This window comes from Talpa occidentalis, unplaced genomic scaffold, assembly GCF_014898055.3.
Source record: "Talpa occidentalis isolate TD23 unplaced genomic scaffold, MPIMG_talOcc4v2.1 talOcc4.14, whole genome shotgun sequence".
Classification (NCBI taxonomy): Eukaryota; Metazoa; Chordata; class Mammalia; order Eulipotyphla; family Talpidae; genus Talpa; species Talpa occidentalis.
The window spans coordinates 81,352,155-81,365,426 of NW_023601433.1; the positions used below are offsets into that span (position 1 = coordinate 81,352,155).

General features: G+C 41.0%; 1 protein-coding gene across 1 annotated transcript in view; it reads right to left on the reverse strand.

Moving 5' to 3' along the window:
- FBXW8 (F-box and WD repeat domain containing 8) overlaps positions 1 to 13,272 on the reverse strand; it is a 110,046-nt gene that overhangs the window by 7,872 nt on the left and 88,902 nt on the right. Inside the window, exon 8 of the mRNA XM_037511098.2 lies at positions 10,897 to 11,024. Within this exon, the coding sequence (XP_037366995.1) occupies positions 10,897 to 11,024 (128 nt within the window). The remainder of the gene's footprint in view (positions 1 to 10,896; positions 11,025 to 13,272) is intronic.

Genomic DNA, 13,272 nt, shown 5'->3' on the forward strand with positions numbered 1-13,272 from the left:
ACTTTCTGTAATTTTTTAAAAGAGTACTTCAGCTATTCAGGTTTATTTCTTGAGTTAATCTTTAAATATCCAAATTTGAAAACCTAGCTGAGTGCGTGAATTTGTAGGAAATGAGAATTGCCAGAACTAACCCCCGAGAGATAAAGTGCAAACTGGGAAAGCTGTCAAGGAACGACAGTCCCGGGAAGAGCCAGCACAAGGCCTCCTCCACACGCAGGGAGGAGGCGGGCGGCCCAGTGCTACCGGAAGCCATCTACCAACAGTCTGGGGAAGAGCAGAGAAAAAGCCAACACCGCCTCAGTGCTGGGGCCCGAGTAAGCACGGCCAACAGTCCAGAGCAAGAGGCCCCACAGTTCCCACCCCACCAGGCAGCTCTGCCCATCCTGCAACTAATGGTGAGGCCGTGCAGTCCATGGATACTGAGGAGACACAGCAGAACACTCCTAACAAAAAGGCTATTTCACTTGTTTTAAAATTTAGCCACAATTAGACAAATATATTATATGGATCTAACAATCTAATTCAGAAAGTCAAAATCAGTAAGCCCCCTGTTTGGTACAACCACTAGTTTGATTCAATTTTTAAAGACAAGATCCCACTTTCTGTAACTTTCTCAGCTTGGAGCTGAGCACAAGCATTACACCCAAATAAATCACAGAGAGCTCAGAGCATTAAACATAATTTAAACCATAAACACTCAGAATGGGAAAGACCTTTCTCAACAGAGTGAAACTCAAAGTCAAAAAAAAAAAAAACCACACCACCACCTGATAAAACATTTGCCCCTCAAGGAGGTAAAACCAAAGGCAAACAATAAACAGGGGAAAGTTTGCAACAGAGAACTGGCTAACTTCTTGTAAAAATACTACTAAAGTGAGAGAAAAGAAAAACAGGTCACAGAAAGAGAAGTGCTAATGGCTCTTAAATGTGCGCACAACACTCACTGGTAATGAGAGAAAGCACAAGTAAAGCACATCCACCCCTTGGTCCCCACCTATGCGCTGCCAGCAGATGCGTGGGGAGGCACTGCACGGGGAGGCACTACATGGTGCCAAGGCTTGGGTAGGGAGGTGCTTCTGCACAGCTCATGTGGCCGCAAGCCCAGCGGAAAACTGCACTTCCCGACTAGGCCCCCTGTGCTCACACGCAATGGCCCAGCACTGTTTTCAATAGTAAAAGATGGGGCTTTTGTCAAAGACAACAGTTGCCTCCGACAGTTGGCCCTGCTATTCAGAATCACTTAGTGTGGGACAGCATCCTCTGAAGCGACCTGCAGGGCCCAACCTGGAAACCAAGCTGGTGAGCTGTGTGGGTGGGGCCTGTCTCAGGGCCAGTGCATGCACATTTTACTGCAACACAGTGGGCAAGGTTCTAAGACTGAGGCCCCCCAAAAGAGGGATGAAGCAACACTGACGTTCTTGCTTTATAAACAAGCCATATACAACTTCTATAAATGAAAACAGTCTCGAATTAATTATGTAGGCTAGAAGCAGGTTGAAGAACTTGTGAATTATTAAGCCTAAAAAACGATGTCTGTGTACCATTCTAAGTAGACTGGTTCAGTATCTATCCAAAAGAAGTTTTACGACAAAAACAATGTATGGCAAAGAGGTAATAGTCAAATAGTAAATGGCTGATATTTTTCCAGAATCAGTAAGACATGCATACCTAACACTCAATGAGCACTAATCAGAACAAAAATATATATTTCAGAGTATCACAATCAAGAGGGAAAATGTCAGACATTTTAATAGAGGTCTTAAAAGCAATCTGAAGGGAAAGAGATTACCTTTACAGAATGATAATTAGGCTGACAGGAAAAATTAGCAACTTTCAAGCTGTCAGGATGTAATGGCACAACTAACTAGCTCCATCCACTAAGTGCTAGTTAAAGCACTTCCATCCACCCAGACGTGCCATCCTGCACAGCCGTGACAGGATGAGGCAGACCTCTACCCTGACGGAAGCATCACTGAGACAAGGCTCCAGCCCGAGCCGGCAGGCAGGGGGATACATGTCTACCCAGAGCCTGGGCAGGCTTGGGGGGCAACTGTGCAGCAGTCCCAGCCAACAAGGCTGACCAGAAGAGCTACCTTTCCTTTTGTGCTTTTGAATTCAACTGTGTGCAGGTTACCGTTCAAGTAAATTGAAGAAACCCTAAGACCATGGTGGAGTTGATAATGGCAGTTACCCTGGAGAAGTTAGTTACCCTGGCAACGGAGGAGGGGAATAAAAGCGCTTTTACCGTTTATTCCAGATACTGCCATGCAGTTCCAGGAGAAAGAACTCATTCACGTCTAGAACACAGAGGAGAGATCCTCTAGTCCAGCCCCGCTAGGACCTGTGAGCACAAGGTGATGCAGACAGGGAAGAGCTCTGTTACTACGGCATGCTACATGCTCCCCCACTTCCTGGCGAGGGACCCTGTGACTAGACAGAAGCAGTGAGGACAGGAGACAGTCTTTGAAAATACAGGTCTCCCTCTGTTGACATGCAGAGACACCATCTTCCTGCATCGGTGGGTAAGAGAACTGAGGAGGTCTGGAGAGAGAAGTGACGAGAGGTAAAAATGCTGTAAAAAGGTACTCTGCCTGTAGGCTCGAGCTGCACTGCTTCCTAATGGGAACTTAAAAGGGATGGTAGAAAAACAATTTTTAGCCCAAGTACTTTTTGATGGCTATTTGGTTAACAAGGGCTTATTTTGCTATGGTGATTTTCATAAAGATCTCCTCTGTTGAATATTTATACTCCGTAATTTACAGTTTGGCTGTTAAGAAGACAAAGGAAAACACAAATTTGGTCCAGAAGTTCAAAGTTTGCCATCTGTTTTCCTATTGTATTTAGACACCAGCATGGATGGCTCCAAACAAAATAAACAAATACACCAAAAGAAACAGCATTAGCGTATTTCATATCACTAAGGACAACAAAAATGAGCCAAAACAGACTTGAGTCTCTCCCTACAGGAAAAAAGGAAAAGTGTTTCTATGACCTCCCCCTTAGAGAGGCGGCACTCGGGTTTTTGTCAACAGACAGCGACAGCAACACCTGGTGTGCGAGGTCTGCAGGAGCCATTCAGATGCACATCAAGGAAGCTCGGAACACCAACCCCACCACTGTGCGCCCTGGCAGAGCCCTGTGACCTCAGCACTCAGTGCGAGGCACTGGGAAACAGGTAGCACAGCAAACGGGCACAAAATTATGCCAAGACAATGATTCCAGGGACAGAGAGAAGCCAATGCTCGATGTTGTGAATCCTGACTAGTGAGTATTTCATCAACTTTACCCGCTGAAAAGAAAAATAATTGGTCCAAAGGCTGTAATTGTATTATGTTTAATATTCATGGTTGGGTTTGGAGGGCTGTTCCAACACTCCCTCTCTCCAGTCTCTCTCTAATGAAAATCACGCCATAGGAGTCAGCCCTAGCCCGCCAATTAAAACAAAAGACACCAGAACCTTCCAAAGACTCCAACAGAGGAGCATCCATCTGATGGGCAGGAAAACGTGCTGGAACTGAGAGGGAGGCACGCTCTAGTTGGTCCTGTGCTAAGAGCTCTGAATAACTTATTATAACACTTGCAGATGGAACAAATACAACATTTACGCCCCACTCACTCTCTCTCTCTCTAACAGCAGGCAGTAGGACCAGAAGCACACCACAACTTTATATTTGTCAGGGCAAGAAGTAAGCTCTGAGACTCTTTAATTGGGGGTCACCACTAAGGGCTGGCTTCCTATTGGTTTGGATTAAATAATCCCACATCATAATCAGGCAAACTGTATTTAATGGCAAAGATGAAGTCTATTCAGACTCCAGCTCTGTAGTTTCATTAAGAGGGACCTGACCTTCAGCAATATTTCTATTCAGAAAATAGAGAGAACAAGCAAGAAGGCATTAAAATGTAGGGTTTTTTTAAATGACCAAATTAATCAAGAAAACTGATTTTTTTAAAAAGAAATCAATACATGATTCTGTTTTAGCTCATTGAACCTGGACTATTAACAGGGTCTAAAACATAACCTTATATGCCAAAATCAATAACTCTGTCTACATAGCACTGGGGATGGCCTTTGGTGAATGATTCACCCTAAGTTGTGACTAGAAAACATGCATTTTCAGGTAGAACTGCCCAGTTTAGTCCAGCCAGGCAATGCCTAGTATTTTAAAGCCATTGCTCTGAAGATAAGTTCTCTGTATACTGTCCATTAAGAGTAATAAGCCCCTGGGACTGATCACTCAACCTTTCTGGACCTATTTTCTCTGCTGGGCCAGTGCTAATGGTTTAGAAGAGCTCTGCTAGGCTGAACATTCTGTGATCCTTAAGAAGCCAGTTCATCATACTCATGTAGACAGTAACGATGATGTACATGGCATTAAAATAAGCTATATGAGCCCAAACTAGAAACATGAAACATGAAAACTGTAATTGCCATTTCAGTTTTAATCAGATGAATGTACCTAGAATATTATCTCTATCTTTGGGTCCATTGATTTTTGATGTTGCCAAGACAATTCAGTGGGGGTGGGGGGGAGAATAATCTAACAGAAGATGCTAGGACAATTGGAAATCCACAAAGAATGAGGTTGGACCCCTATCCTCACACCATATACGCAACTCCAAGTGAATCAGAGACCTACATGTGAGAGCCAACACTAATATTATTTGAAGAAAAAACATATTTGTGACCTTGGGTTAGCAAATGGCTTGTTAAATATGACATCAACAGCATTACCAACAAAGCCATACCCTGAGGAAAAGATAGATTGAACTTTTGTACTTCAAAGACCACCACTGAGGGCCTCCCTGGTGGCACAGGGGTTAAAGACACAGCGCCATCAAGCTATCGCCAGCCACCACAGAACGAGTTCAATCCCCAGCTGGCCAGGGAGCTGACCCACATGGCTCAGCAGACTTCTCCTGTCTCCCCTGCTGCTCCCTCAGCAGTGTATTTCTGTAGATCTGCCTGTTCTGCTCCCCACTCTGTCTCTGGTGAATCCCCTCACCCCTGTACCTCTGGCTTACACCCCATTTCTTGTATGCATAAATAAATAAATCTTAAAAAAAAAAACAAAGACCACCATTGAGAGAGTGAAAACACAAATCGCAGAGTAGGAGAAAACATTTACAAATAATGTATCTGATTAGGGATCCAGAATATATAATCTTTGTACTTCAATAAGACAAATAATCCAATCACAAAATAACCCAATGATGTGGATGGACATTTATCCAGAGGGACAAAAAGCACATGAAAGAATGTTCAATATCATTAATCTCAGAGAAAAGAAAATCAAGACCACAACGAATTACCACTTCATACGTATTAGGATGGCTATAGCCAGAGAAACATCAAGTCCTGGTGAGGATGTGCAGACATTGAAGCGCTCACACCCTACAGGTGGGAATATAAAGTGGTGCAGTCACTTTGGAAGATCTGGCAGTTCCTCAAAACAGTTAAACACAGAGTTACCACATAGGCCAGCAATTATACTCCTAGGTACATATCAAGAGAATAAAAAATACACATCACAACAATTTGTGCATGAGTGATAGCAGCATTATTCATAATAGTAAAGTGGAGACAACCCAAATATTCATCAACTGATAAGTACTGAATATTCATAAAGTGGAATATTATTTGGTTATAAAAAGGAATGACATGCTGATTGATACATGTCACAATCCAGGTTTATCTTGAAAACATTATGCTAAGTGGGAAAGTTGGTCATAAAAGATCATGTGTTATATAATTCCATTTATATGAAATGTTTAAAACACACTAGGTCCACAGAGACATAGTTTGGTGGTTGTCTAGAGCTGCAAGGCAGGAGAGGGGTTTGTGGAGGGGTTCCTAAAGGACACAAGATTTCCATTTGGGGTATAAACGCTTTTCTAAAATTGATTTGGCAATGGGAGCACAACCTTGTGCGCTTACTAAAAACAATCATCAGATATGTAAATTTTATTTCCATAACGCTTCTAAAATTGGTGAATTTCTTTGTTAACATGACTACAGTCAGAAGTAAGAATTTGTGGGACCATTGAACTGAAGCTTCGCAATTTAAAATTGTTTTTTAATAAATGAGATTGGGGTTTGAAAAAAGCAATGGGGTTTGTTGGTTCGGTGACTGTTGCCTTGGCAACCCACTAACCTACCCAATATGGCCTTACCACCCCAATTCTTACTTTGATTCTCCCTAGCAGAGCACAAATAAGCTTCTCTATTTTAGAGTCCTGATTTCAGGGAGAGGAATGAGCAGGTCACAGATGAAACTAAGAGCAACAGAATGGGAAGGAACGTCATTTATACAGTCCCTAAACTGCCGACTACAGTAATTCTTCATTGTACAGCTGCTAATTGTGATAATGAAGCATGGTTACACGGTGAATTTGAAAACATTGATGACCAGAGGTTGGGAATTTGAATCTTACAGGCAGGTTACACAAGTGGGAGTGAGCAGCCCTAGATTTGATGTGCAACTCAAAGATCTTGAAAATTGGTAGAATAATCTTTTCCCATTCTGCAAGTTTGGTTTCATGGTACTGACCACCTCAGCTGGAATCACAGATCATGAAGACAAAAACACACAGGAGGGAAAATCCTGAGAATCACATATAATGCCTCAATGGGAAAAAAAAAAAAAAAAGTGGGAATTCTGAATCTGGCCAAGGTAGAGTAAGTCCTTCCCTTGCCTTGGTCTTCTGCTGACTACAACTATAATTTCTAGACAAAACAGAACCAAAAAAATGAATATATGAGGATGTGGAGAACAAAGTCAATCAGTGTATTGTGGAGAAGTGGCCTGCTGGAGCAAGGGTTTCCCACGTATTCACCACCCTGCCCTGAGCATGAGCTCCATTAGGAGAGCTGCATGATGGTGTAGGAGCTAGAACTCCAACAAAAACACCCCTTTCCTGAGGAACCAAAAGAAGGAGTATGAAGGGACAATCTTTATAGGGGGTTTTCTTGCTCTCTTCTCTATAGTTTTGCTCCACAGGTAGTCCCTAGTTACAAAGCCACATGGTGGTTGTGATGGACGCAGGGAAAACTCTTGAGAGAAACCCAATCTTCTGGAGTCCCTGAAGACCGGAATGGGTTGGAGGGAGGAGAAAAGCGGAGAATGCCACAAAGCCCAGACTCATCCCTGAGCCATGCAGGAGGGATCCACAGAGCAGTATAGCAAAGGTACTGAGAACTAAGATTTAAACCACTGTTATCTCAGACTAGCCCCAAGTGAAGCCTGTGCAGGATAGAGTTCAAAAAGTGGAGCCACGGTTTGAAAATTGAATGACATGAAGTTACCACCCTCAGATACAAAACAGAACTTGCCGTGTGATCCTAACCTAGGTGAATGTTCATCAACAACAACAAAATCAACATTCTCCAGAGAATTACATAACTGGACCCAAAGTACATACATAACATTCCAAACATCCAGGATACAATCCAGAATTATTTAATATACCCCCACACCTCAACCCCAAATAATAAAACCCAGGAGATTTGACTCATTCTCAAGGGATAAAAATAAATAGATGTCAACACTAAGATAACCCTTATTTTAGGGACCATCAATGACTTCTAAACATCCACTGTAACCACATCCCACAAGATAAAGAGAATATGAAGAATGGCATTTCCAAGCAGAGAAACAAACTATTAAAAAGAACTGATTAAATAATTTGAACCAAAATATATAAAATCTGAAAAAAGTCAGTGGATGGACATGACAGAGCAAAGAGTCAGTGAGCCTGAAGTCAGAACCACAGAAAGCTGTGATCTGAAGAACAGAAGGGAAGCAAGCAAAGAGAATGAACAGAGATCCTGTAACTGTGGGATAATTATCTGTTCACACCATTAGGATGCAGAAGGAAAAGACAAAAGGATTAGTGTGGGAAATAGTAGCCAAACATGGCCCGAATATGGTTGAAGACATGAATTTACAGATTATAATTGCTTAGTGAACCCTAAACAAGTTTAATCAAAAACAAACACCAAAGTCCTACAGACTTTCTCTTGGTAACCCATTCAAGCTTCTTATAGATGTTCCAATTCCTAATCTCTTATTTCATTTTTGCCTTTCCCAAATACATACTTTAATTGAAAATACACTGACAGTAGGAAGCACCATTAATGGATTTAACACTTAAAATGCTGCAAATGGTTTCATGGATGTGAAGATGTTAAAAAAAAAAAAAAAGGTTCATCTTAGAATCATACAATGTATTGTTACACAAGAAAGCACTACGCAGACACTAGCACCCAGTGCTCACACCTAATGCATACCTTTCTTCTTGGTTCCACAAAAGACCAAGTATGCATTCAGAAAAACTCACTGATTTATAGTGTTACAACTCTTCCACAAAGCCCCATCTATCCTTCTCTTTCTACTTTCAAACCCTTCCCGCTCCCAGCAAAGGCAAAGCACATCTCAATGTTCACACTAATCATTCTCTTCATCAGATTTAAGTTAGCCTCTTTTTTTCTGGAAGGTGTGACAGGCTGGGTGAGCTATTTTTTTACTTTTAATTTCTGCCACCACTCCTGTTAAAATAACTCTTTACAAAATTCCACCCATGTTTTATAAACCAATTCATGCTGATTTCCTTCTCTAATGAAAAATTTATTTTTGTCTCAACCTTAGACAGTTTTATGTATCTGTAGAGTCTACTTCATTCTCAAGTTATTTATAAAGTACTAAGAGAATTCAAAGGAAATTGTTTTCTAAATTAAAAAGGGGATTCCAAGTTTAAAAAATTTTATCGGCCATTAAGTGAACAGCCAAGGATAAATTTTCCTCATAGTATTTGACCCCTTGGTCCCACTTACGAAGTAAAATATAAGCTGTACAAGCCAAAGCATATGTGTCTTTAAGGAGATCTACTTATAGCTATGAAGCCTTTGGATAAAAAGAAACACAAGATTTCCTTCCCTCTATTATATTTAAAAGTATAGATTGCTTGTTCCTTCCTTTTTCCAGATGTACAATTTTTTAACCCCTGTGTTTCAAATTCTGCTATCGCTGCTATTCTGAATCCTACAGAGCACCCTATGTGATGGCACTGGCAGTGGTCAAATAGCTAGCACAGAGAATTAGGCCTGGCTCTGACTAAATGCCACTTAGGATAGCTCCCACCCCAACTCTCAAGTCATTCGTCTGTTCTATGCCTCTACTCCTCTTACAGAGGGTTAAAAAGACCCAAAAACAAAAACAAAAAAAATCACCTAACACTGCTTTATTAATAAAATGGACTTAACATGGTCAACTGTGGACTTTACAATCACCAGAGGGCCCTTTCACACTGCGTGCATGGCTCCTATTCTGGTGGTAGCTACACAACCAGGCAGCCCTCTCCAGAGGAAAAAGTGAGCTGTAAGTCTAGCCAGGTCTCTGACAGTACGATAGACAGCTGCACATGGTCATGAGAGTCCAGCTTCACTGATCTAGAGCTGGCTGGTCTAAGCGAAGCAGGGAGCAGAGGTCTTCTCAGGAGCACCATTTTGGTTTCCATGAGCCTAGCTGTGGCCGAACACCTAACTCTCAGGCTGTAAACACTCCAATCCTGAACCCTGCCATCTGGATGCCCAAAGAGCATTTTTCTCTCCTGGAAATAGAGTAGCTGTTGGGTCCCTGTGGGGAAAGCCTATCAGATAAGCTAAGGGCCTTTGTGTAGCTCAGTCTGGAAACTAAGACATGAGATTAAAACTACAAATGGGTTGTGTCATTTACTGTGCCACATGTGGGTCCAGTCATCACGCCTTGTTTTAAGAGAGAAACTGCCTAGACACACATGGAGGAGCTCAATTCTCAAGCATCAGCAATATCAGTCATTTTAGGAGGGCTTAAGAAAAAATAAGGGAGTATTTTCTTTCAATAACCATACTCACATTATCTTTTTGCCCTAAGGGAGGGGTGAAGGTTAGGAGTTGAAAATATTATTTGACGAAATTATTTTTGCAAGTTGCTACACTGGTGTGACACAAGTCTGGGATTTGGCACAATGCATACCCACTTCATGATCTGATACCCCCATGGAGTAGCCCACCACCTGCAGCCCAGGGCTGCTGGGCCCGGGGGAGGGGTGCTGCAGACCCTGGCCTCCAGCCATGCTACCTCTCTTTGGGGGTACTGGATCAGACACCGTAGATAACCAGCCAAAAAAAAAAAATAGAAAAGAAAAGGCAAAGAAAAGACGAGGGACCAAGGACGGGGAGCAAAAAATCCGAGAATTTGGACTTGGAGGGTTTTTTCAAACACTTTAATCCTTTCGTGCTGATGGTTCCTGGAGCGTCCATGGCTGGCACTGGACCTGTATCGGGAAAATCCAACTCCCTAAGCCAATGCGTTAAAGAGAAGACTGCTAATCAGCTAAATAGAAACTGGAATCGGTTCACATGAAGTCTCTTTTTTTCCTCCATCACCAGAGGGACACCATAGTGTTCTGAAATACACTCTCGACATCATTTGGCAGGCAACCCTATTTTGTTGAACATGATTCATCCCTTAGGTTATTGTTTTTAATATTAGAAAGTGAGCTTTTAAATGCCAAACAAATTTTGCAGCAGGGGGACAAAAGATATTCCAAGTGGTCTCACTGGACCTTCCACCAACTGCGTCCACCAAATGGCTTAAAAGGCAACCATCCCATGGTGTTTCAGAAATAAGGCAGAGACTCAGCTCTATCCAACTATTACCTAATACAAGACTTTGTTCTCCGAGTTCACAGAGACAGCATTTAGATCAGGGCAGAACTCAGGTGGGCTAAGCTGTGAAGTAAGAACTGAGGAGTGTGAGCAACAGAGGCAATCAGTGAGCACAGTGGAGGCTGAAGGGCAAGGCCTCAACATCAGCTGCTTGTGGCGATAAAAGGCTGATTTTTAGTCAGACATACCTTCTGTCCATGTTGCCACTGACCATGAGGTTGGGGGGGCTGTCTCTGAGGTTGACACAGGTGAAGTCCCCAAGAGCATTCCCCAGCTTCGAGAGGCAACGTTCTGCTTCCAAGCTATAGACCAGGATCTGGGGAGGAGGAAAATGTGGTGTACAGTTACATACGGCAGACCTACAGTGAACACTTCACCTCAGCAAGACCTTTACCAGTCAGCTCCTATTAAAGAAGATGCTCTACATCTCTTAATTTCCTGACCCTTTCCAGGTAAAGAAAGTATAAGAATACAGCCATTCGAATGACAAAGGGAAATGCAAACGGGATATAAAGGAAAATCTAGAGTACCTCAGGCAAAGTACAAACTCATGTATAGGACACAAAAATGCTACAAGGGGAAATTAGGATATTCCAATATTTGAAAAGAAAAAGAGGACTGGAAAGTAACTATGGGTCAACCACACTTCTGATCTGGAGTTAATGAGACCAGGGAGATGTGCAGATGAGCCAGCACAGGCTCTCTTTCTCACCCCTCTTGGTATTTAAACCAGAGGAGAGAAAGAACTCGATGAGTATCCAGGAAAAGGAAGTTGGCATAGTTAACCATGATTCAGAAATTAGGGAGACTATAAATCAAAACACAAAATCTTAGTTCCAAACAGTTCTCTCTTTAGTGACTCCATTTGCTAATTTTAGGTAGCTTTGTTCCATAAGGCATGGAGGCAAATAAGAAGGTATCCTTGATCTCTAGACAATGTATTTATTATATCTCAATACGTCTGTGCCTTCTCTACAGCAGTAGGGAAAAAATGATTCATTAAGAATCCTTCTGAAGATTATGTAAGTCTTTAATTAAAGAAACCTTAGTAATTCAATCCCACTTAACTTATAATGCTTATTGTAGTTAGCCACTTTTGTAAGTCCTGAAGAAACAATCATTGCCACAAAATTCAGTTCAAAAGCCTCTTGATTTTACACAAACACACACACACTTCCCAGTATACATTCTATTCTGTTGATCATATACATTAAAATAATCTTGGACTTGACAGTTTTAATGTTAACATTTTGTAGAGAGATTTGCACACACATTAAGAGTTTGTGTTCTATTTTTCTTTCTAGCTTATTTTGCTGAGCATGATCCCAGATGGTCTCACTCATAGCAGGAATTCAGAAAACCTAAATAAGGGACCAGGAAAAAGACTAATTATAATAAAGTAAAAATCAAAATCAACAAGCAACTATAAACCAGAGATGCACCACAGGGGTGGGGGTGGGGGTGGGATCAAAGCAAGGGGGGTGGGAATTGTATGGGGACTATAACCAAGATGAAAATGCATACATTGTACAAAAATGAAAAATGATGTAAAAAACATATAAAATATTAAAAAAAGATTATGTGTTCTCTCTTTCTTGTTAACTATCAATATACAGATAATTTTAGTATCGAGAAGTTAATATAAGTATTTCACCTTGAACCACTGATGTCACTGTCAACACACATTCTAAGAAGTTAATCTTTGGAAATTCCTAAATTCTTAAACAACATTGTAATAATATGGATTAACTACTGTTAACAGCATCTCAAAGAAGGAAATTTCAAAATTCAAAATGCCTTCATAACCCATAAAGGCTATAAATTAAATCTTTAAATCTTTTTATTTCCAGCAGTTGAAAATAAATTTGAGAAAATTTCAGTAATTGTAAGATATCCAAAATAAGATTATTCTCCTAAGTAAGAACACAGAAATAATCAAATCTTCTATTTCTAGAGAATTACATAAACATTGCAAAAAATCAGCTGCTGGAAAGTGAGGAAAAAGAGAAAATAACCACCTCGTGGTGGATTATAAATTTAATATTCTGTACTTATATATTAATATGGAGCTTTCGAGATGGTACTTGGACTTACTATCATCTTGTTTTTAAAATACTTCAACTTCTATAGCTGGAAGGAAGAACTTTAAAATGTAAAAATGTCCCAGGTAAATATAAGAATTAAAATCTCATACTGAGTCTTTTAATATGTCTTGACTTTTTCTAGAAGTTCTTTGTTGATAAGAATATGGATCATTTCTGAGTGATATAATAAGATCTAATCCCTCTCCTAAAAGACTCTGCAAATTCATCATAAAGACATCTAAGGTAGCAGTCAAGAGTCAAGTATTTTCTAAAATGTTTAATAATTCAATGAATCAGAACTATCCAAAGAGTACCTTTACCATTACGTTTAGTTAAAGACCACAGAGATCAGAAAACACATTACCCATCTCAAAGGCGATTCTCCCCATGTTACAGGTCCCTTAACGACCTTTACCATTTCTCCCTCCCTCCCTCTCACGCACTCTCTCTCTTTTAATAAGGTTGAGCAAATGGGACTTC